The following is a 24,611-nucleotide window of genomic DNA, read 5'->3' as shown; positions in this document are numbered from 1 at the left end:
GGAGGACGAGGAGGCGGGCGCAGGTGACCTACAAGCAGGAGTTTTGGAGGGCGCGACGGAGGCCGCGGATGATCGCGCTGCTGGAACGGTGGCCACGGCGGACGACGCAGTAGTTTTACTCGCCAGTATAGGCGACGCGGGAACGGCAGGCACGACGGAGGCTGCGGTGCTCGATGTAGACGCTTTGCACGCAGGTACAGGCGACGCAGGAGCAGCGAGCACGGCGGAGTCTTCGAGAGAGCTCGCAGTGTGATTGGCCTTGAAAGCCAGAAACTCTGAGGCGAGCTGTGGGTGACGAAGTCGGAGGAATTCCACGAATACAGCGTCCATGATCGCTGAATACCCAGGTGGGGCGGCCCCGGGTCTTGAAAACACTCGCCTTGCGGCGAGGCCCCAACTTCTCGGACCTGAGCGGTTCTATTGAACACAGGTGGCAATGCGGCGCGATTACTACAGGACAAAGAAAAAGCACAACAAAACAGAAATTACAAAAAGAAGCAAAACAAATAAATACTTGCAGGAAAACACTTTGTCGGCAAATGTTCCACGAACACAAAAATAACTAAAACAAAACAAATAAAAGCTTCCAGGAAACACACTTGGTCGGCAGATGTATCACAAACACAGGCCGCGCGAACAATGGCCGGGCTAACAAAAGCCGGGCGAACAAAGACCGGGCGATCGAGTGGACGATGAGCACGTCCGCACGTGACGGGTGCCTCTATCGGAATGATATCATTTCTATCTATTTAACCATCCTAACCATCCTAATTAAACCTTGGACTTAAAATATCTCACTGCATAAATCGTTCATAAATTATTTTGAATATTTGTATAAGTTTTGTATTTTACGAATGTACACATATATATGTAATATAAATAAATGTAGTCATAGTCATATGTATACATTAGTCATGTATTTGGCGGTCATTTTTTTTTCTAAATTTAATTCATAATTACCAACTAGCATTGTCTTTCCTTTAAACGACATTCCTGTATGAATTCCGAAATTAACTAAAGCTTACATTGTATACAAATGAAAAAGCCAAGAAAACAATTCATCTGAATTCTTTAATGAAAAGCAAATCCTGTAGTTTTTCCATTTCAGTTTACCGTAGAATTAATTAGCAGTTAATTAAAATCCACCAGTGTATATGCATCTAACAACGTCAGAAATACAGAGGTACGGGCTTAATTACTTCGTCCGATCTCTCTTCTACTGCTCAAAGGCTACCAGCACTTTGTGTTCTAGGGTTTATAAATACGTTTTCAAGCTATTTCAAGCCACAAATTTGTTGACCAGCAAAATAACTGTTGTTAAAACCAATGATTTACTATAATTTTTGATGTGAAACATCTATAGCCGCACGTAAAACCGATTTCTGGCGTGGCGACGCATGCCGTGGCGACGCGTCGCCACGCTATATTATGGCATATATATACAGTCTATATGCAGTAGTGTGTACGGTGTGGCGACGCGTCGCCATGCGCAATCGACTGTGCGATTCTCTCTAAACAAATCATTTTTTCGTAATATTTTATTTTATCATTATGACATATTTAGTTCCTATCACAATCTGTTTTTTTCTGCATATTACTTTTACAAAATAATGTCGATGTTTCACATCTGCCAGGCGTCCCATGACGGTTCACTTTTTTTTTTTATTGTTTAAATGGGTGTTTGAGCCAAACTGTCTTGTAAAACTTGGTATCTATCAATAACTTCACGTTTATTTCTTCTGTGTTATATATAGGCTTTCATGTGATTATTTTAGAGATTTCTTCAAAAAAAATATCATAAAATTGTAATAAAAAAAAAAACTATAAGTGAATCGTTTTTTTTTTAAACACGTTCCTCTGTTTTTTTAATTGTGTTATCTGTGTACTTACAGTGTGGCCTCTCGTCAATGTCGTGTTGTTCCTGTGGCAGAAGGAGCGTGCGCTGAGCTCGTGGGGTCTCGGCGCGCGGTCCCTCTTGTGCTCCCGCCTCCGCCTCAGCTTCCGCTTCCGCCGCCGCTGCTAATGTGTTCACGATAGTTTTCACCTGTTGACAATTCAAATTATTTAGTGTTAAACATTTATTAATAAGCAAAGCAATAAACATATCATTCAGAACAATAATTTAAAGAAGCATTTTCAGTATAAATGGCTCCATAAGATATTTATTCTAAAGTATCACCAATTACAATTTTAAAATGTTCAATTTTATCGTATCTCGAAATTATAGATTTTTTTTTCAATTTCCTCGTTTCATAGAAACAATAAAAACTATTTTCTGGATAAACTAGCATTTTTTATTGTCATTATATTACGAGTATTATTTCAGACGTTTTAAATACTTTACGGTTTCTTTGGTTCACTAAAGACTGATATACTTACTGACTAATATAATCAGATTAAAAAACACAGCATTAACAGTACAAATACTTTTAATTAAATTAACTTATACCTAACTTAAACCACTCATCACCCACAAAGTGGAAGGAAGGAGGTCAAAGGTCCCGTGCGCTGGATCAAATTAAGTCGACATTAGACTCCAGCATCTAAGTAGCTATCGACTACGTGAAGAGGAAAAAATAGGAGAACATATTCCAAATAAAAAACTTCGTAAAGGTCACGACCCTCAGCACTGAAGAACACGATGCAAGAAGGAGGATGCTTAACTTAGTGAACAAACTTTATTTTCATGTTATGTTGGTAGCTCTGTGTACGTACTTCCTGCATGTCGTTGTCCATTTGTTGTTCACGGCGTGACTGGTCGATTGCATGCTGAGCGGAGCGGTGTATCGCATGCAGGTCGGCCGGGGTCAAGCCCCACGGGAGACTCATCTGCACCGGGGCACCGTCCTGCGCCTTCTGGCCCTGGGTGCACATATTATTTTAAGCAATTGTCCTGAGGGTAGGACGTGCGTGATACAACTTTAGATTGCAGCTTTAGATAACTCTTATTCCAAAGTATTAGTGGATATTTTCTCAAAACACGGCTCTTGCTAGAGTTCGTGCTAGCAACATCGTCAGGTTTGAACCCTGCGAGATCACCTACTAGTTAAGGTTAGTCTAATATGGTCCCTCTAGACCATCAGCTTAGGCAGGAAAAAAGGAGGTTTTGCATTAAGTCATTTATCGACTTCAATAACTACTTAACGTTCAAGTCATCATTTTTTTCCTACTATTTTCCCTAGTATCACTAATACAAAAAAAATGTATGTTATGTGCTCTCACGTATCATTTATCCGATTAAACTTTATGCAGCTATAGCTAAAATACTTCAGGAAGTTTCTGGAATAGTAACTATCATACTAATAATGATAGGTGACGCTATATTATCTCAACATTTGCGGGTACATTTATATAAAAATAAACATAATGAATCGTAGTCGAATTGCACCAGTAAAAAAAATCTACATAAAAGGTATTTTTTTTAATTGCCGTATAGGCAGACGAGCATACGGCCCACCTGATGGTGAGTGGTCACCGTCGCTCATGGACGTCAGCAATGCCAGGAGCAGAGCCAAACCGCTGCCTACCGTTAAGTACTCTCCACAAGCCTCGTTTGAAAAAGGACATGTGATAACGCTCGGGAAACACCAGGTATTGTTAAAAGCAGTGAAAGGAGTGTAAATGAAGATTGATCGTAAATCCAGTGCGGCGTGAAAAAATCCAAACGAAATATAAAACGATATATCAATTTGAAACAAGACAGATAAATGCATCACATTTCGTTACATTACTACATCATTCATATGCTCTATGATTTTTGACGGGGATCCCATGAAATTTAATTTAAAAATTCTAATATAGCTTTGATTAAAATTTTAGCATACGCTTAGACCTGTACGTACCTTTTAATTGAGTTAATTCATCACTAATTTCACGTAACTTTCTAGTGAATTTTTAAATTTGATCGGGTTCAGCGTAATAAAAAAAGTTACTTTATAATAATATCATGCAAAAAATTATTCATAGTTTAGATTTTTTATTGCTTAGATGGGTGGACGAGCTCACAGCCCACCTGCTGTTAAGTGGTTACTAGAACCCATAGACATCTACGACGTAAATGCGCCACCCACCTTGAGACATAAGTTCTAAGGTCTCAAGTATAGTTACAATTATATATTTTAACAGAATGTATAAATTCTGAATAGGAATAAAAAACAAACCTTATCTCCCATGTTACTTCTTGGACATTGGAAGAACATTAAATCAAAGTTTAAGTTTCAATATACAAGAATATCAATGTTGTAATAATTTAAAGTTTCCCCAGTAAATTTCAGTAAGTTATTTGTTCAAGAATCCTTCACAGCATGTGGGCGGTAAAATGTGGGATGTTGTCAAAACCTTCCAGATTTGAGAAACGCGTTTGTTTCGCCGTTTAATGTACAAAAGTTATTAAGGTCGCTTCATTAAAACAAATATAGAGTTTCAAACAGAACGAAAGTTGCTTGGAAATTTTATTTAACTATTCAAGAACTCGTTAACAATTAGAAAGCCGACCTGCCCTCTTCTTCTTCAACAGAAAGTCCATAATTTAATATTAATCTGTACCTTGAATAATCTTAGACGGAATCTTACCTAATAATATGTCGAACAGATTTCGGTATTAAATTAATAAGAACGACAACTGCATATAATATAATTTACAACTGATTATCACAGCAGTGCTAATTTCTGTCGAGAAGTAATCACGTGTTCCAGTTTGGAGGGTGGGAGATTCATCATACAATCCATTTGAGACTTCCAACTCGCCCATCGTTCATCTGTTCTTCTTACCAGCTAGACCTTGAACTCTCCCATGTTTTAAAATAACAAATATATTGTGATTAAAGATACCTTTACGCTAAGAAGGTACTAAACATACTGTGTTATGATTTTAGATGACATCCGTTTACCACTTGTCTACTCTTCAGGCTTTTTTACTGGTGGTAGGACCTCTTGTGAGTCCGCACGGGTAGGTACCACCACCCCGCCTATTTCTGCCGTGAAGCAGTAATGCGTTTCGGTTTGAAGGGTGGGGCAGCCGTTGTAACTATAATTGAGACCTTAGAACTTATATCTCAAGGTGGGTGGCGCATTTACGTTGTAGATGTCTATGGGCTCCAGTAACCACTTAACACCAGGTGGGCTGTGAGCTCGTCCACTCACCTAAGCAATAAAAAAAAAAATCCTTAGTGCAGTTTATTTTTGTCGCACATATATTTGACGTTTTTGAAATACATTTTGCTAACTAAAATATTTTATTATACGAATATAGTTGACCTCAAACCACACTGAATATTCACAAAACCGAAAATTATACGAATGCTTTTTGCGTGCTTATGTTTTCCAACTGGGAAAATTATCAGTAATAAATTAGTAACGATTATTTTCTGTATTTTTGTTTAATGAGAATGTAGTATCACCGCAAAATTCATATATATTTTTAATTACTGCTAATAAGCCGTATTTTAATCGAGCAAAAGCTGGCTCCACAGCCTTACCTATTTTTTCCACGGAGTGCCAAGCGTTGAGGTTTAATGCGACAGCCATAATACGATACCATTATTGAGATTCCGATCTTATACTAAAGGTGGACGCCAGCCCTAATCTATCTTATAGCATTCATAACGAAAATCGAGAATTGCGTCTTAAGATAATCCTAATTGAGATCACTTATCAACAATATATGTACATATTTGTGCATTGAAAAAGTGTATTTGTGTATGTATTTTCCTCATGGACTCCGAAACGACTGGACTGATTACGATAAAATTTGCGGGTGAACCTATAATGTTTGGTAGCAAAGCGAGTCGGGTTTGACTCGTAAAATATATCTGTATTTAAATATCTCGCTAAGATTTTCTCAGTTTGTCAGTGTTCAAAACACACACTAATAGTATTAAAGGCACTTGTGAAAACATACCTCAGGTTGTTCCATTTCTTGAGTAGGAGCTGTCTGCGGCACGAATTGGTGGACGATAGTTTGTTGCTGAAAACGACAACAAGACATTATATAACCAAACGATCCCTCGTTGTATATATTTAACTTGAAAAAGGGAAACTGTTGACGCTGTCACGATCGGGAGGCTTGTAAATATGTTCTAGAAACCTCTACAAACAGAACGGAATCACAGTTCCGATTTATCAGGTACATCGCTGATACCAGTATAAATATTATTTGATTTTGTTTACGAGTTCCTCGTACGCCGTTTGTTTTTCATCCTCCGGGAAGCAAACAATTTCGGAAATTACGCCTCGAACATAGTATTGTTATGAGGCAAAAATCGGTTGATATATTTTCGATATTTATTGAAAACCAGTATCCGGAGGTCATCGCACGACCAAACATATGTAGTCATACTTTAAACAAGTTTCGATTCATGCATTTATTCAAATAATTTCTGAACAACTAAAATTAATATTTGCTTCTGAAAGTCCGTTAGGATTCCCGCTACAGATTTCACTGCAATCAACCTAGATTAGCTTTATAAAATCTGTTATTTTTTGGTCGGGTATAAGTATATTTTAAACATTTAAAATACAGTTCGAAATTTACTGGTGGTAGGTAGGACCTCTTAAGTCCGCACGGGTAGGTACTACCGCCTTACCTATTTTTGCCGTGAAGCAGTAATGCGTTCCGGTTTGAAGGGTGAGGCAGCCGTTGTAACTATACTGAGACCTTATATCTCAAGGTCGGTGGCGCATTTACGTTGTAGATGTCTATGGCTCCAGTAACTACTTAACACCAGGTCGGCTGTGAACTCGTCCGCTCATCTAAGCAATAAATAAATAGAAATGTAAGTTTTAACGTTCTTGACGATTTTAAATCGAAAGGATTTTAATATCGAATCTTTTTGGTCTCATGCATTACAAATGACGACGTGTTAAATGTATTTCTTTAAATAGGTACATGCTGCTAAAAATTTCAATGTTAATATTAGAACTAGTAGTCGTTGTAATTACGTCGATCAATCAGCCGATTCGGCCGTGATTACTTTTGAATAGTAATAGGTTTTGTAACACCGCATTTCTTACCGTGTATTATTTATTTATTTCTGTTGGCGGGTGTCATTATGAAACATTATTCGGCGCACTTCCGTGTAACATCGTCGGAATATAATTTGCGCTCGTTACCTACCGAACTTGTAAATTGCTCGCTAACGGAATTCTTTTTTTATGAACTCCTCAAAGTTTTTCGATTTCTTACTTCTACTTAGCCGGTTTGGGTATTTGGTAATGAACGTAGCTAATATTTTGCACGTGGGTGTTATGTTTGAAGATTGAGAATCGTTTGTTATTTGCATGTCGCTACAGATAAGTGTGTACTGTTAGTTTAATTATAAATCGGAACGTTCGCGTCAGTACTTCAATTTTAAAACCGAAATCGCATTAGTGCGGGCGCAAAAAATTAATTGACATCATACTTTATTTGCTGTCCGTTCATAAGATGATTATAACGTCTGCATGAATGTCTATTAGAATAAAATGAATGTGTCTACATTAAGCAGATTAAATATTATGTTGTTATATTTGAATCATGTTTAATAATACAAAAAGAGAGGCAAAACAAATTAAGGTGAATAACAAAATTTCGGTAAAAAGATTAATGTTTTGCGGTTCTTATTAATCGATCGAAAACAAAATTCTACTCGCTAAATAAAAAAATAGAGATTGTTGTTTTGTATTTGTTGTATTTTTTTTATTTCTGCAAATGCTTATGGTATGTTTATGAATTAATATAACCTCCGAGACCATTGAGTAGCCACACGTGCCATACACGGCTAAGCGATTATCAAGCACCGGTAATCCGGCTTAATGTAAATTGAAATAAGTACAATTTAAATCAAGATTAAGCAGCGCATAACTTAATCAGTTCAAAACTTCACAGATTAACCTTAGAAAAACTACACGGAGTTTTTTTTTCACGCTTATCTCACCTCGTTCTGGTCTTGTTGGGGTGGCGGTGGAGGAGGCGCAAAAGGTCCCATGTCGGCTTCGGGTGCTTGGGGCATATTGTGCGGTGCCGGGATTGCAATAACGCGTTGCACGTGGATACGCATCTCGCGGGGACCTCCCGTTTGCTCTTCAGACGATTCCCATGGCATCTGTCACCAATAAAAAACACATACAATGACATATATTGACACTAAGTGAAAAGTACTCTATTTATAAACACGGGTATAAAAAAACCGGCTTTTTAATTCTCTACATTTAATTTGGAAATCAAAAAAGGTTTCCCAAAATTTGACCATAGAGCTAGGTCTGAATATTCGTTCACACACATACAAACATTGATCTGACATGCCTTTATTTTTAAAATTAGAATTTTTTTGTTCCTTAAGCAAAATTGACAATTTGAAATTGTTAACTCATACGATTCTGTATACACAATTTAGACACGAAAATCTGAAACATTAAACATTGGATGCGCTTATTCACTATACCTAGCTAAGTTTTATTATCAAGACAATGATAAGTAAAAAGCTAGCGGTTAACAACAAATAAACATGCATTGTAACGTAAAATTACTATAGAACAAAGGATAATAGAGGTCCGATCGTGCGGCTATGAATAATGCAAGCGGGCACGTTGCGCAAACGCACCAAGATATCGTCTCTTGATTTGAGCTCGAGATAAACATCGGCGATCAGGAAGCAATGACCGCATCAGAGGACGGACGCCGAAACACACGCTGAGACAACGCGAAACAAAGACATCGAACTCTCACCTCATTCTAGCACATTAACAATGACAGTGTCAGGTCCGTATAACAAAAATGAATCTAAAAGTACCGATATTTACATTGTTAGGTTCCCAACTTAAACTAGACTAGGGTTGTGCTTTATAATTTAGTATTTCTTTTTGTTTTTATTGTAATAACTTATCATATTCGATAAAACAATACACTTTACAGTACACCTGGTCGCGGACGACGAATTTATTAAAAATATAAATGAAAATAACAAGAATTAGAACTTAAACAAACAAAGCGAATGTAAGGAGTGTGCATGAAAACTAATATCGGTACAAAAGCAACGAACTCTCCTGGACCGCGTCACCGTCACTGAATACACGTCGACACTAATCACTTCATTATTAACAAAATCAATAAGTCTTTCAAATATTGTATCGTAATAACCTCCAGCCATACAAAAATAGTAGTCAGCTCGCGTCGGCAAGAATATCATTAACCGGTATTGTGGCGAACTAATATGAGTGAGATTAGAAAAAAAAAAATAGACAGAAAAACACGTTCATGGCTGGACGTCAATAAACAAAGAGATGTTTTGGTTAACGAATATTAATATTCCAGCGATGATGCTGCGATTGATGCGGAACGAACCTCATACGGAAGAGATGACTCTTTGTCTTGTTCGCGCGCCCTTGGACAACAAACACGGTCGGTCTGCTTAGAATTATGTCCAACACAAAATTCATTGTCGTTTTCATCGAGATAACTCTATTAAAATAATTTTAGATGATATTTGAAAACACAAGTGGATGAAGAGGTTAAAAGTACAAAATTTAACATTTTTGAGTTTTTTACATTGAATGGTGTTATGGGTCTATAAACCTTACTAACCATACTAGACCTTAACACTCCAAGTTTAAAGGCTATTTTTAGGAATTGCATGGGATGAAGAAGTTATGCACGAAGAAAAAGTACAAGTAACAAAAGTTTGTTGCCCGTTTCCTCAAAATTATAATTAAATATATTAATTATAATTAAAATAATTAAAGTAATATTCAATCGAACAACTCATATATACCAAAATTAAATTTCAAAGTTCACAACTTTCTAAACGTACACACGAACGTAAGGTTTCAAGTATTTAAGTTCAAAACTTGACCGTCTGTGAGATAGACATGTAAATCCAAACGAAAATTTCATTAACTTTGCCCGCCTCGACTGTAAGTCCTCGCCTTCAGTTATTGCCTTGGGTGATTCCGATCAATTCACAGTACACCCGAATATCTACTTCTATATTTATTAATACTTCCGTTAGCTTACTAATTAGTTCCGTGCTTATAACTGCATCCGAAACCTGATTTTAATTAAACACCTAATCAACATTAAAAGTAAAATGTATGTACAAGTTCGGAACATTTTATGCACATTAATCAGATTCACTTTTAATTACAAGCTATTTAAACCTTTTTTTTTAATAAAGTCTGAGTTGGTTACGTATCTTTCATTTAAGAATAGTATTTGGGAGAACGCAAATACTAGATACTATTTTGTTATTGCTCATAAATCTACGATACTCGAATTTGTAAATTCTTAAAATCGAGTCGGGATTGAGGTTCTAATGGAAACGAGCAACAGCCGTCATATCGTTGAAGATGAAATTAAATTGATTTTGGACAGTCATTAGCACTTATAAAACACATTGCGCATGGCACTTTCATGGTGCTGAAGTGCTCACGGTCTATCCGGTGACTACCATAGACTAAATAGAGTGAATGCCACACCTTTATACATGGTATAGAACTGTCGATATAAATGTAAATAGTCACTGAAATGGAAGATGCAATCACGCATTTAAATTTCCACGTAATTTCAAAAATCGATTCACAAAATAGTTTCTTTCTTTTATATATTATCTTTTATACATTGATAACATTATATAGCTACTGTATCTCTATAATCACTTATAAAATCTATATGAATATTAACAAATCGTATACCTAATTTTATTAACTAATTAATCACTTTAGCATAAAATTCAATATATTGCCAAAAGTTGATTGTCGACAATCCAGGAAATAAGCATGAAACAAAAAATATGTGTATGTCAAGAGACGATATTTTTGCTTAAAATAAATTTAAAATATAATATTATTTTGCATCGATAAACAGATTATATTCTACGTTTGAAGTATTACATGAAATGCTGAAAAAACGTATTTATTATCAATCTTTAAAAACGACTTGGATATATCTAAATTACCATACTTATATTAACAACGCAATAATCGGCTTTTGTTATTAATATTAGTGTATACTAGTTAAATAGTTACTTTAATAAATTATTTATAACGTCCTTGATGAGTTTAACAATGAACACATATCGAAACTGTCTTCAGACATTTTAATAAAGACAGCTAAATTTGTGTCATACTGTGTGCATTATTATTTATCAGAATAATCAACCCACTGAGTCTCTCGCCGGATCTTCTCTGTAAGTCATTTTACTGGTGGCAGGTGGTGCCATGTGCAGTGTGTTTTATAAGTGCTAATGACTATCTAAAAGCAATTTAGGTGGTAGGACCTCTTGTAAATCCGCACAGGTAGGTATCACTACCCTGCCTATTTCTGCCGTGAAGCAATAATGCGTTTCGGTTTGAAGGGTGAGGCAGCCGTTGTAACTATACTTGAGACCTTAGAACTTATATCTCAAGGTGGGTGGCGCATTTACGTTGTAGATGTCTATGGCCTCCAATAACCACACACACCAGGTGGGCTGTGAGCTCGTCCACCCATCTAAGCTATAAAAAATAAAAAATCGCTATTCCGATCCGGCAATAGGTTCAACTAAGCACTGCTCTTGCTAGAGCTAGTATTAGCAAATCCTCCCGAGTTCAGCCCGTGAGCTCACCTACTAGTCCACGAGCAAGACCCTTAGGTTACCAAAGCTTAGGTAAGGAAAAAAGGGAATTATATTAACAAGATCACTCATTACCATATTAGATGTACAGACCGATGAACTAATAGATTTATACCCTTGAATTTAAAAGCTTCAAAAGCCGCTGCGTGTTCACCCACATCGGCTGTTATTTAACTATTACCCTTGAACAAATCGTGTTCTTTTGTCTGTAAATACTCAGTTTACGACGTTTAAAATGCCCTGCACTCAAATTAAAGTTATGCCTTCAATTTTATGTCCATAGATAGTAATAAAAAATATTGCAACACCTGACTTGTTAAGCGGACGAAATTCGTACGTAACAATGTAATAATAATAATAATAATATATCACAGGAACGTAACACAATCTAACATGATTGACTTTGATTGTGGGACTATGAAAATACCTATAGCTTGGTTTTCTAATAATATACCTACTCGCTATGATATCATATTATGCTCATTATTCAAAATGAAAACAAAATTATATAACTCACTAATCTTTATGAATGTTCGTTAGATTACCCTAATTAATAATGAAGACAAGTTAATAATTATAATCTGTGCTCGTAACATAACAGTCACCTTGTACAAACTTAATAGTTACGTAAAGTAATGTCGGATAATGTAAGTAGTACAAGGTTATTCAGTGTAAGTTCACTGTACTGATGCATCGAAATATTACTGATGCATCGAAATATTAATGTCTACCGGTCTTTGCAACCTGAAGTAAAAGGAGACAAGAAAAAAAACCGTACCTCCTATAATTATTATGAACACAATTCAATGCCAGGTTCAAGCGCGTCTGTCATTATACGATCAAAATGTATATGGTTAAATTGGGCGGGAATCGTATCGATCTCTCGCATATATAAAATGTGTGATGAAGCCGCGCGGCTCAAACAGTCGAAACACACCGCATCATGCACGCGTACATCGCGCTCGTAGTCATCGTGGCGGCGCCCGCGCTCGCCGCCCCAGGAGACCGCCTCGGATACGACCGAGAAATCGACCGTGCCAGATACAAACAAATCCCGAAACATCACGATTACGTTCTAAACGAAGAGTATTTGGCGTCACAGAAGAACAGGGCCAAACTCATCACCAGAATAAGACCCGACGAACCTGTGGTGGCAGATAATGTTATTTTGGAATCGAACGTGGTCAAGATAGTGAGACCCTCGAAGAGGGAAGTGGAACGCGACATCGGTACGGCACTAGTGCGATTAAGGCGCGGATACAACTTGGAAAACGTTAGAGTACCAGCAAGATATCCGTATCTGGCGGTGCCTAAATACTACCGCAACCGTCATTGGGGCTAGTAGCCGAGTGGTGTTAAGTCGCGACGGCCAGCCGCGCATCCTCCTATGTCAAGGCTACGCTGAAACCACTATACCTGTGAAGACGGCGATTCGCGTCTAGAGCGCATCTCTCATGCAGTGTGCGTGCATTTCGCTAACACGTCTGTTTAGTTGTTGTGTATTATGTGTTTACAAAGTGGCTGTGAACGAGAGCTCGTTTGATGCAGTTATGCTAGCAACGTTTCAGCAACGATTTACAGAATAGACTCTAATGAACTTACGAGCAAAGCTAATTATTATATTAACAAAATAAATACTTAGAGTAATAAAAATGTTATTGAAATTTAAAACGGCTTTTATTGCACATTTAAAACGCTTGTGCGCGTTCAGGTAGCGGCTTGACTGTGCCCCTGACATTGCTGACGTCCCTGACCGATGGAGACCGCTGTATATAAGCCGTATGCTAGTCTTCCTATAAAAGCGTTAAAACATTTAACGTGATCATTTATTCGTTAGTTTATTGACATAGATAACCACATCAATTGACGACGGTAAATACTGTTGCCCACGTTGAGATTTAATGAAGAAGTGCAAAGACCGCAGCATATACTTCAGAACAAAAATAAGCAACGATACAAAAAGAACAATATTGCTTACATCGCCCTAATACCGATAACAATTATTTACTGAATTAAAATGGAAATGGCAATACAAAATTCTGTTTTGTTTTTTATTATATATTCGAATTCAAAATAAGAATCTAATTGAATTCATAACTCTTTTAGTCGTTAGAGATTGCGTGTAAACACCAACAAGCTTGTACTTACAGACCATTACAATAATTAGACCCTATCGTGTCGTAATGGAAATAAATGAACAATGTAATTTAATGTATGCGAGTTTAAATAAAATTCATACAATCGGTGTCATGGGGACTCACAAGCCTGTAGAAACATTCCTTATCAATACAGACAAGAATCATGAGGATTAATTAAGTCGAAACACAAATACGAGGGTTGTCAGTATTGTTGCATTTTTTCTCTATCTGCCTAGTAAAACAGTAGTTCATTGTAATCAGTTGAAGCAATTTGGATCTATCATTCTTTATCTGATATCTGAGATATCCAGCATCAGTTTCGGTTGATTCCTTTTTGTGTCCGGTTGAAGCAATAATAAAGCTGCATTGATGAAACGATTCGCATGCCATCCGTTATACTTCAATGATATTATCAACGTTTGATGAAATGCCAACAACCGCTGTACATGTCTTAGTCGAATACTAGGAAAGAAACAAATATTCATATTAACTATTACAAGTATCTAACATTATTCAAATAAAGAATAGAACATGAATATTTAGCACGCAGCCACACTTCAATGTCGTTCAATCGTCTTCGATGCATGAAATATTATTTTATGTGTATTATCACATAATAATTTAGTCGCTGTATTAAAGAAAATGAAATTAGAAACAATTCTCAAATCAAAATGAAATAGGATTTCAGCAACTATTTGATTGCAATTACCGCAAATGACCTAGTTGATTCCAATGCAGCAGCGATTTCACTAGTCAAGGGAACTGTCCAACTGTGTTATAAAACTGAATGTTTTTTTTTTTTATATTTTTTGTTTCATTAAAGTGAGCGGAAGTAATTACCATTTCAAGTTTGCTAAAGGAACTTGGTATATCTACTCGTAATACATATTTTACATTCAAAATAAAAATCGGCTTGTTTGTTATTGTTCAACTTGCAGTTCCGCTATGTTATTAATATCGAACGTATTAATGTCCAACGGGTTTCACTATCCTGCCTATTAAGGCATCAATATCCTCATCCAAAAAAACTTATTTCCGTGAAGGAATTATGCGTTCGTTTAAGGGTAGGATGTTGACAGAACAGCCTTTATCACTACTGATGCCATTGCCACTTAAATATTGTTCTTCAGGATAGGCAATAACTACAACTGTTAGTTGCATAAGCGCTAACCACGAGCAAGAATTAAGTGATGACTGAAGTTTTTTTTTTTTTTTATATTTAGACGGGTGGACGAGCTCACAGCCCACCTAGTGTTAAGTGGTTACAGGAGACCATAGACGTCTACGACGTAAACGCGCCACCCACCTTGAGATATAAGTTCTAAGGTCTCGAGTATAGTTACAACCACCCTTCAAATTGAAACGCATTACTACTTCACGGCAGAAACAGGCAGGGTGGTGGTACCTACACAGGCGAACGCACAAGAGGTCCTACCACCAGTAAGTCCATAGACAACGTGATTACCACCACCCACCCTGAGACATAAAGTCAAAATTGAAATTGTATTATTTTAAATACTTTCATGGTTTACGTTAAAACATTTAAAGAAAATATATTATTATTAATTACGACCGAATTTCAACCCCTGGGCGATCACTAGTCGATGGGTACATAAAAGTACATGTATATATTTTTTTTATCCCTTAGATGGGTGGACGTTAAGTGGTTACTGAAGCCCATAGACATCTACAAAGTAAATGCGCCACCCACCTCGAGATATAAATTCTAAGGTCTCAAGTATAGTTCATCTATTAACAATCTATAGGATGTCAATAATTTATTATTAGATTTATCTACGAAAAATATCGATGTATTTAAAAAATGAGTCACTGCTAAAAGTGTGTCATTTGGACAGCATCGCTCGCAGCATTTTATGATCAAAACACAAAGTCAACCTCGTGAAACCTGATTTTATAAAACTGAGGCTACAAATTTCAACGCAATCGCGTAAAAATTTACATTGGCTTAACTCATCTTTATATAAATAACATTTATAAGTTTGCTTTTCTACGAGCAAATCAATACTCTTGATTTCTCTGATAGCTTGTTTATTTAAACTTACATCCATACATTTAGTTATTTAAATTGAAACTCTTTAAGTTGTAACAATTCCAATGTATTCGTATTAGGTGATGTGACATTTCCGGTGCTCAAAACCAATTTTCGAAAATTGAGACTTTAATCTCATGTCTTAAGGTATCCATGGTTATTCGTGAGTTCGTTTGCCAATCTATATAAACACAAATATATTTGTACATATATTATACATTCAGGAAATTTAGTTCGTATTATTTATTATTCCATTCAAATACCGGCGAAACAGACACCGTCGACAAACAGTCTACGCTAGACATAAATTTGTTCCTTTCATATAACACTAATAATACTATCGATCAATAAGCCTTAAGCCGTATAAAATTGATTTAGGGGCAAAGTAAAAATCTCATAAATATTAAGGTACATCAAACAGTTACCAGTAAGGCTTTTAAGCAATTATGCGTAAATTTATTTTCTTTCAAATAATTCGTCGTATCACCATTTTACTTATACTAGAAGTCCCGCAGTAGTCGAAATTCGACTATAATTAATTGGAATTGTAAGTTTGTACACTATTATGATTGTATTTTATACTTCTATAATCACAAATTTCGCCAAGACTTCTCTATAAAAAATATTAACAAAGACAAACAATATTTAATATCTATTATCAATTTGACAACAGACGTCAAGAACAAAAGTTTAACAATAAATAGTAGGCATGCGTGTGTGCGTCAAATACATGGTATGTAGTGTGTGTAATGTTTTCTTTATTGATTTAATGTATCTTATATGCATTATTTTAAAAAAATATTAGCATTGTGCACTTCTTCTCTGTATTCTCTATAAGTGTGGAAAATTTCACACTCCTCCGTCCGCGCAATTTTCGTAAAAAGGGATACAAAGTTTTTGCTTCACGTATTAATATATAGATTTGCAAGATTTTTGCATACGAAACAAATAAAAACGATCCTGTCAATGCACTCACAAACGACGACATTTCGTTAACTCGTTTTCTAAATACAGGTATAGGTACGTATCATCGGAATGAACGTCAGTTGAGACGATCAAGAAACAGGGCATTTACCCTCCGCCCTTCAACTACCTACACAATTACTGTCAGACGTTCACGCTCCGGCACTAAATATCACAAAGTTTGGTCACAGATTTTAAGTAGACACAAAAAGGACTTATAACGTTAGTCTCTGTTAGAGTGTAGGTTTTATTTTATTCCATAAAAGATATAAGTGACATTCAAAATGTTGAATAGAACATTTTGAATTTATTGGCTAACAAAGGGCTATAAGGTCTATAATTCAAAGCCAAATGCGTATCGATAATCATTAAAGAGAAAGCAACTTGTCATGCGCGGGCATTGGAATCGAAAAGCAAGTCGCTTTCGACGCTTGAATACCTGAAAGAAAGTTCTCAGCGAGAGAGAGTATCGAATAGAGAGAGAATCGTATCTATTAATCTAAATTACGTACCACGAAATAATCGTAAAACCTCTAAAGAAATTATTATCACAGACAATACAATTAATTCAAATACATTCGATGTTTTTATTCAATTATCTTAACTCCAAATTCAAATTAATTTGCTGCATTATACAGGTTACCACCGAAAACTTGCGATACATCTGTCCTGTTATTTTTTAGAAATGTTTAAAATATAGACTTTGATTTCAGTTCAGTTCATTTTTATCATATATTTTATTTTATATTTATATATATTTATTAGACGTACCCTCAGATTCGAATCTAACTATCAATCCAATTTAAAAACTTCATAAGTAGGTAGGTACTTAAGATTTAAATTTACATTATTCATACTAAAATTTTACAACTTCTTATTCTAATAATATCTTATTGTTGTGTCTAACGCGTCATTGTTTCGGCAAACAAAAGCATTGTGAAAGCTAACCTAGCAGCATCCATATATGTACACGAGTGCAAAAAAAACATCTTTAACAGTTATTCGTGATGAGTGATCATTTCACCGCGTGGCCCACTGACATTCCATAATTGTCTTGCGCCTCACTATCTCCTCTGGTCGCTCGTACCGCTATTCACGAAGAAAACAGACGGCTAAAGTGTTTGCTCTCGTTCAATAAATAATGCTTTTCTGTTCCAATAATCCAGGACATTAACACAGCGTCGCATCTGTGCCGACAAATGTTTAAACAAGAAGTATTCTTTCACTTTATTCAGGTTAATAGATTGTTATAATATTCAATCTTTGCTTTCTTTGTTCTGGTATCGCCTTATTAAATATTTTATTTTTCTAATATTGATATGGCTCCGCCCGGGATCTTGTAACTGAGCGGCCCTTTAAACTCCAGTCCACTTTATTACGCTCATTAGAGAATATCATAGAATTTCGTCTTTTATTGGTTCACTAGTATGTATAAACAAACAATTTATGAAACAAACTAAAATAAGAAACATAAAATTTTTCTACCGGAAAACTAATCGCCTATTATATTCTCGCGCTAAGGAGTTGGAGTATGTACGGCTTCCGTCTTCTTCAATCCATGTCCACTCAATGCTGAGTGTCTCTTAGTCTCCATAGCCACCCACTAAACTCTCACTAGACTCTACTGCACTCTCGCCCGAACGTCCAAGCATCACCGAAACTGAACCCAGGAGAAGTAGAAGAGTCAACACCGCAATAAAACATATAGCAACTCAAGCTACTTCACGGTGACGCAGAGCAAATAACAACCGAAGCATCTACAATCTCTCATCATCTATAATCTGTCACACACCCACACTCTCAAATCACAGTTCATCACCCAGTCAAGACAAAATTTACTTTAGTAAACATACAACATAAATTGCAGTCTTAAATATATTTTAAAAGCAATCAATGCAGCAAACCGATCATTTAATATTTTCTCATCAAATACCGATAGGAAGATCTCTATTCAACAAGTAATCATAATATATCTGCTCATATATTGTGACTGCGGGCGCAGTACGTGACGTTGTCATGGACGGTCGCCTATACTCGTAATACCACCAGTAATACGTTATATTTTTTTTATATCTCACACTTCCCATCAACAATAGTGCTGATCGAAGACCTCACACGCCGAAATTTGATCGCGGAGCTGGCATTGTCGTTTATTTATTTCAACTGATGTAAAGGACATATTTGATTTTTACGACCTCTTGCTGTCACTTAAAGCAGTATCACGTTTTAAAAACGATGTTCATATTTGTCGCGTCGACCCTGCAACCCACGTCGTACCTTCAACCGTTAAGAAATTTTAATTCGGAAACACCCTAAATCCCTACGATTTCACGAATGTTCGATTTTAAAATCGATTTTTTTTTCTTTTAAAGCATTACTCGTTTATTAGCGTGTGACATCGGAGAGTCATTGCAACATGGCCAGGTCTTAATTTGAATGCACCTTTGAATGCACAATGAATCTTTTGCGTGGTCCCGTATTCTCTTTTTTAACAGGGCTATGTTTTAATAAACATACTATACCGAAGAGACTATTCAAAATATCTCTGTGTAAATATTACCACAAACGTCACATATAATACATGACTGAAATACAAATGACAATGGTCACAAGTTATTAATAAGCAAAGATAATTTTTCAACATTAAAATAATGTTTATTAAAGAGTACGATCATTTTATAGATCAATTTTCCATAAAATTATTGCCACGTGTGGCGTTGAAGCAAATAAAAACGGATGTGTCTACACTATAATGATGCTTCTGTAAATTTCCACGGCACAGTATTCAATACTTCTAAATAAACATATATGTTTAACGTAGTGATATTTTACTTTGCACTTTTATTTTAAGTTGTATTTTCCCGTTCACCTTCCACTTGAGGAAAACATTAACTTCATTTTAAGACTTCTATGACAATGTTCTGTCTTTGTTGAAGTGGAAAAATGTTCTAGTTCTATTTTGCAAGTACTTATGGAGTTTTTTTTTTCTATTACGCGATACAAGCGAAGTTCATATGATTTTAAGCCATTACTGAAATTCATAGACTTCTAGAGCATGAATATCGACGCCATCTTGAAAAACACTAACTGGAATTCGCAGTTACATTAAATTAAATATATTATAGTTCCAAATTCGAATCGAATCCCAAGCTAACAAAAAAATCTGCAATATATGTACCAGAAACATTATAGATTACAAATACATCAGGATTCCAAGAACTAAATATCTTTCAGGAAGATTTTGATATAGACTGAGAATCAAAGCCCGGTGGTACAATAGTTCGAGTTACCATTAACCACTAGGCCATAACGACGGTGATATCGTTTTCTGAACCTTCAGATCGGAACCCGTGATTCCCTTGCAACAGAAATAAATAATCTGGTACTATCCTTACAAATTCACAAGCCTTCGTATTCATAATACTCATAATACAGCCCCTACTACACCAGTTAACATCCGGATCTGCAAAAAGATCTTTATCACTTTTTACCCGTGTCAGCCAACTACGCCGCAGCTTATGATTGAAAGCTTCAAGAGTGATTTTCAACAAATAAAACTCGGCACCGCTTGATTATGACACAAACACGACTAAAAAAAAAACATTGTATTGAACGTGTAAACATATATTCTTAATGAGATAAATAACAAAAGGTTAAAATGCTATTTAATCCTATATTATATTCATTTATCAATACTTGCAAGGTAATCTTATGGTTTATTTTTATAATTACAGCGGCAACGGTTTATTAAGAAAAGAGCTGTTTTAGCGACTAACAGCATAATTTGTACAAAAGATATCCTTTGGATAAAATAAAAATATGAAGTAGACAGCGTTATTTTTGTAGACATGAACTTATGCTTGAATATCGAAACCATAATCAGTCCATTGCCTCGAGAATTTCATTATCTTTAGATAATACGGTACGAGATGCAAAACCAAAGTAATGGAATTATTAACCAGCTCCGTACATTTTATTTAGATAATCTAATTGAATGCGACTGGAATTATACAATATGATTACCGGTAGGATTTATATCTCTTTGAAGGATAATTATTTTCACGGTATAGCCGGCATAAGAGTATGTCTTCTATATGTATCGCAATTCACTGCGTTTAAGTCATATATACATATACATACTCGCAGCTTGTATTGGTTATTAGCAGTATTTTTTCGCGGTCCTTGTGCTCGATAATGATAAATGAAAGGTTCATAATAAGTAGCCGTTGACCGAAACCGGAACGTTCGTGATTGCATAAGTCCATGTGCGGTTTTTGCCTGTGGAACCAGTAGCGGGTGCAATGACCGATCGACCCTGATTTTTGCGAATTTTTGTTTTAAATCTCTCACAACGTACATATCCTTCGTAACTGTACCTGAGTGTCAAAGTCAGACGTTGAAATATTAGTCGAGAAGAATGTGGTCTTGACGAAGGCTCTCCAAATCACATCTTTTTCAGTTGTCCTCGTTTATCTTCTTCCCTCTATGATCTCCTTCCTCCTGATATTCCTCGCCCCATTGATTTCAAATCTCTTCTTTCCCTTGTCAACTCCCCTTTCGTTTATATTCTTAGTTTGTCTGTCTTTTAATGAACTAACCCCTGTATATATATTGTGTGCGTCTTATTTGTTTTAGGTAAATCAACAGAGATCCTGTCATCAAACATTCTCAGCTACTCACTTAATTCTTAGTGACTATCTGTGACCTTGCCCGTTCACGAAGCCCGCTATAGAAAGCAGAGCATTATGTACACTTGACATTGGCGAAATCTAAAAGGAAACGCCATAAACCTAAGAGATAGATAGATTAATCGAGAAATCAGCAATAGGGTTGTTTAAATAAATCTTCAATGAAACGTTTCCAATTAATCATCTTCTACATGACAAATAATTACGAACATTGAAACGTTTGTGAAATATTGAACAAACGTATCAAAACAGCCACACCACTCGGTGATTGAGCAATTAAAATACTTCATTATTCCGTGGAAGCTTGAAACCTGACTACCGTCGTTTATTGAAGCGTTAAGGCATTAATTAACCCATCAGGATATTACGATGGGCAGACAATAGAAGCGAGGGTCTTGTCTCTCAGGTTCCCGAACAATACGAATGTACCTAAAGTTAACTTCAATATAACAAATAAATTAAATGTTATTATTTTTTTATTTATTGCCTAGATGTGTGGACGAGCTCACAGCCTCAGCTGATGTTAAGTGGTTACTGGAACCCATAGACATCTACAACGTAAATGCGCCACACACCTTGAGATATAAGTTCTAAGGTCTCAGTATAGTTACAACGGCTGCCCCACCCTTCAAACCGAAACGCATTACTGCTTCACGGCAGAAACAGGCGGGGCGGTGGTACCTACCCGAGCGGTCTCACAACAGGTCCTACCACCAGACATTACGCAAATTATAATTTTGCGGGTTTGATTTTTATTACACGATGTTATTCCTTCACCGTGGAAGTCAATCGTGAACCATTGTTAAGTACGTATTTCATTAGAAAAATTGGTACCCGCCTGCGGGATTCGATCACCGTTGCATCGCTATATACGAATGCACCGGACGTCTTATCCTTTAGGCCACGGCGACTTCAATATACATATTTTATAGAGATACAGATAACACAATATCAAACATACTTTGCATGTTTGTGTGGGCGTTCGTGCATGTTAATTACCACAACGACTGAATCAATTTGAATATGTGTATTTATTCAGTTTTATAATATTATATTATATAGAGCCTAGCGATTCGTACTGTTCGAATTTAATTCCATTGGTTTAAAATAAAAGTCGGTCAAGCTAGATAAATTAATGCTGAAGATAATAATTTTATTGATTTAATAACCAATCAAGACCAGTAAATAAAGTGTCGGTTGACAATAACGAGTTTTTTTCTTTCAAATAATACATATTTTAGTTTACTTTTTATTTCGATAATATTTAAGGTTATTAATATATTTAAGGTACTTTTATTACAGTTACCTGCTTCTACTATCTTTTCGTACTGAGTGACGACTTTCGTTGGCAAATAGCGAATAGTCAACAGGATATATAGGTTATTTTTTACAGAGAAACTATGTATGATTATTGTGGGACACGTATTTCGTGAGTTTTTTCGTAATTTTTAAATTACAAATAAAGCGTGAGCTACAATATAAGACACGTATAGTAAAATCATTAATTTATTACTCTTGACAAATTGACGCGTATAAAGTCACCGACGCGTGCTCATTCATATATTTTCGACAATACGAAATCATAGTTATCGAATCAAATGACCTCTTGTAAATCTACGTAAAACATAATTGCGGAAGAAATTAAATGCGCACTAAAGCGGTTATCTAATCGTTTCGTGCAGTATATTTTTTTTACCGATAAAATAAACATCTATTGATCCTTAATGAAATTCGAGAGATAATTCTCATCAAATGTACATAAATAAGTATTATAATACAGTGAATGAGACGCATTTTTTGTATTGCTTGTAGGCTCACGATCCAACAGCTATCAAGTGATTAACTAGAACCCATAGACATGATAAGATAAATGTCATGATCTTAAGACAGTAATACAGTTGAAGTTTCATTTATATTGTATAACAGTTGTCTCACCCTTCAAACAGAAACACGTGACTACTTCGCGGTGGAAATAGGCGGGATTGTGGTACCATGCATACCAGTATTACGCATTTTTTTTTCTAATTTTAACCCTCGTTTTAGTCATGTTAATGACCCATGATGGCAGTCAACAATTTTGTTTAAGAATTCGGAGTCTTTGAGTAACTTATACTTATCTGGTATGTGTTTCCGGTACTTATAGAGTGGGGAAAAACTCGAAATTGGAGCTATTGAGCGCGGAACGTTTAATGCCAATAAAACATTCATAAATCTAATCGAAAGTTTCGAAGTGAGGTCAATTACTTTAAGATTGGTTCCAAAACTTTCCCGGCAATTCATTTCATTGGTCGTCTCCCTTGAACGCCGTTCTTTTTCTACGTCGCATCATACATTCTGACTAAGTAGCCACTTTAGTGTCATAAGAATCTATGTCTTGTTAAGTTCATTTTGGTATATGAATGGTTACATAATGAATAAACTTGTTTCAATTATTTTACATTAAACATGTGACAGAATTGATGACCTGACTAGGTATAATGGCAGAAACAAATCCTAAAGCTTATTTTATTTAGATAATTTCATAAAACGATATGATAAGAAAAAATGGGAAAAGATTAATCTAAAAACTCAAATTTGAAATCAAACTATAAAGATGTAGGTATGTAACATTCCAATGAAACACAATTGCCAGTGCAACTCTTTGGAAAATTCAACAGCACATCAATCAACACCACAAGATAATGAACTATGTATACTAAAACGAAAATACAAACCTAAAATAAGTATTACAATTAGCGATTTTATCGCTTGCGCTAAATGCATGTCCTAGCAAATGTTAAGCTAAATGTAGCCGTATTAATGAGCAAACGACCTTCGCTTCAAAACATATTTCTTCACGAGATCGCAAGGAGAATTCCTTCCGTAGAAACTCGTCGAAATTTACATGCACACAAATTAAAAAGTTCGGCATGGCAACTCAGCAAATCTACCAGAGGAGGAAGTTTTCCTATTAATGTACGGTACAGAACATACAATCTCGAATTGCAGGAAAACAGGAAGAACAACAAATACTACTCGAATTGAAGCTAATAATTATTTGTGTATGTCGTTTTAGTTACTGTACAGAAATTTATTGCACTATACGTGCTACGTACGTTCTATCTATACAGTACAGTACATGGCTTATTAGAAAGATAATTTCGTCCATTTCTCTGACAAGATTTATCTATACATATAAATAAAATTG

At 35.7% G+C, this 24,611-nt stretch overlaps 2 protein-coding genes across 2 annotated transcripts in view; one reads left to right on the top strand and one right to left on the bottom strand.

The window, feature by feature from the left end:
• Msr-110 (DUF3736 domain-containing protein Msr-110) overlaps window positions 1-24,611 on the bottom strand; it is a 66,642-nt gene that overhangs the window by 5,779 nt on the left and 36,252 nt on the right. The window contains exons 7-10 of the mRNA XM_028183182.2: window positions 7,914-8,081; window positions 5,900-5,965; window positions 2,716-2,862; window positions 1,891-2,044 (exon numbers count right to left, since the gene is read on the bottom strand). Of these exons, the coding sequence (XP_028038983.2) occupies window positions 1,891-2,044; window positions 2,716-2,862; window positions 5,900-5,965; window positions 7,914-8,081 (535 nt within the window). The remainder of the gene's footprint in view (window positions 1-1,890; window positions 2,045-2,715; window positions 2,863-5,899; window positions 5,966-7,913; window positions 8,082-24,611) is intronic.
• On the top strand, window positions 12,490-13,070 carry LOC114249561 (uncharacterized). Its single transcript, XM_028183183.2, has one exon. The coding sequence runs from the start codon at window positions 12,529-12,531 to the stop codon at window positions 12,925-12,927; it is 399 nt and encodes a 132-aa protein (XP_028038984.2). The 5' UTR covers window positions 12,490-12,528; the 3' UTR covers window positions 12,928-13,070.

Source organism: Bombyx mandarina, chromosome 11, assembly GCF_030267445.1.
Source record: "Bombyx mandarina strain Sakado chromosome 11, ASM3026744v2".
Lineage (NCBI taxonomy): Eukaryota > Metazoa > Arthropoda > Insecta > Lepidoptera > Bombycidae > Bombyx > Bombyx mandarina.
The sequence above is the reverse complement of the archived record's forward strand: the minus strand, read 5'-3'. Positions and strand labels throughout refer to the sequence as shown.

Coding starts and splice junctions, on each gene's coding strand:
- LOC114249561 (XM_028183183.2), top strand. CDS start 12,529: ATGCACGCGTACATCGCGCTCGTAGTCATCGTGGCGGCGCCCGCGCTC.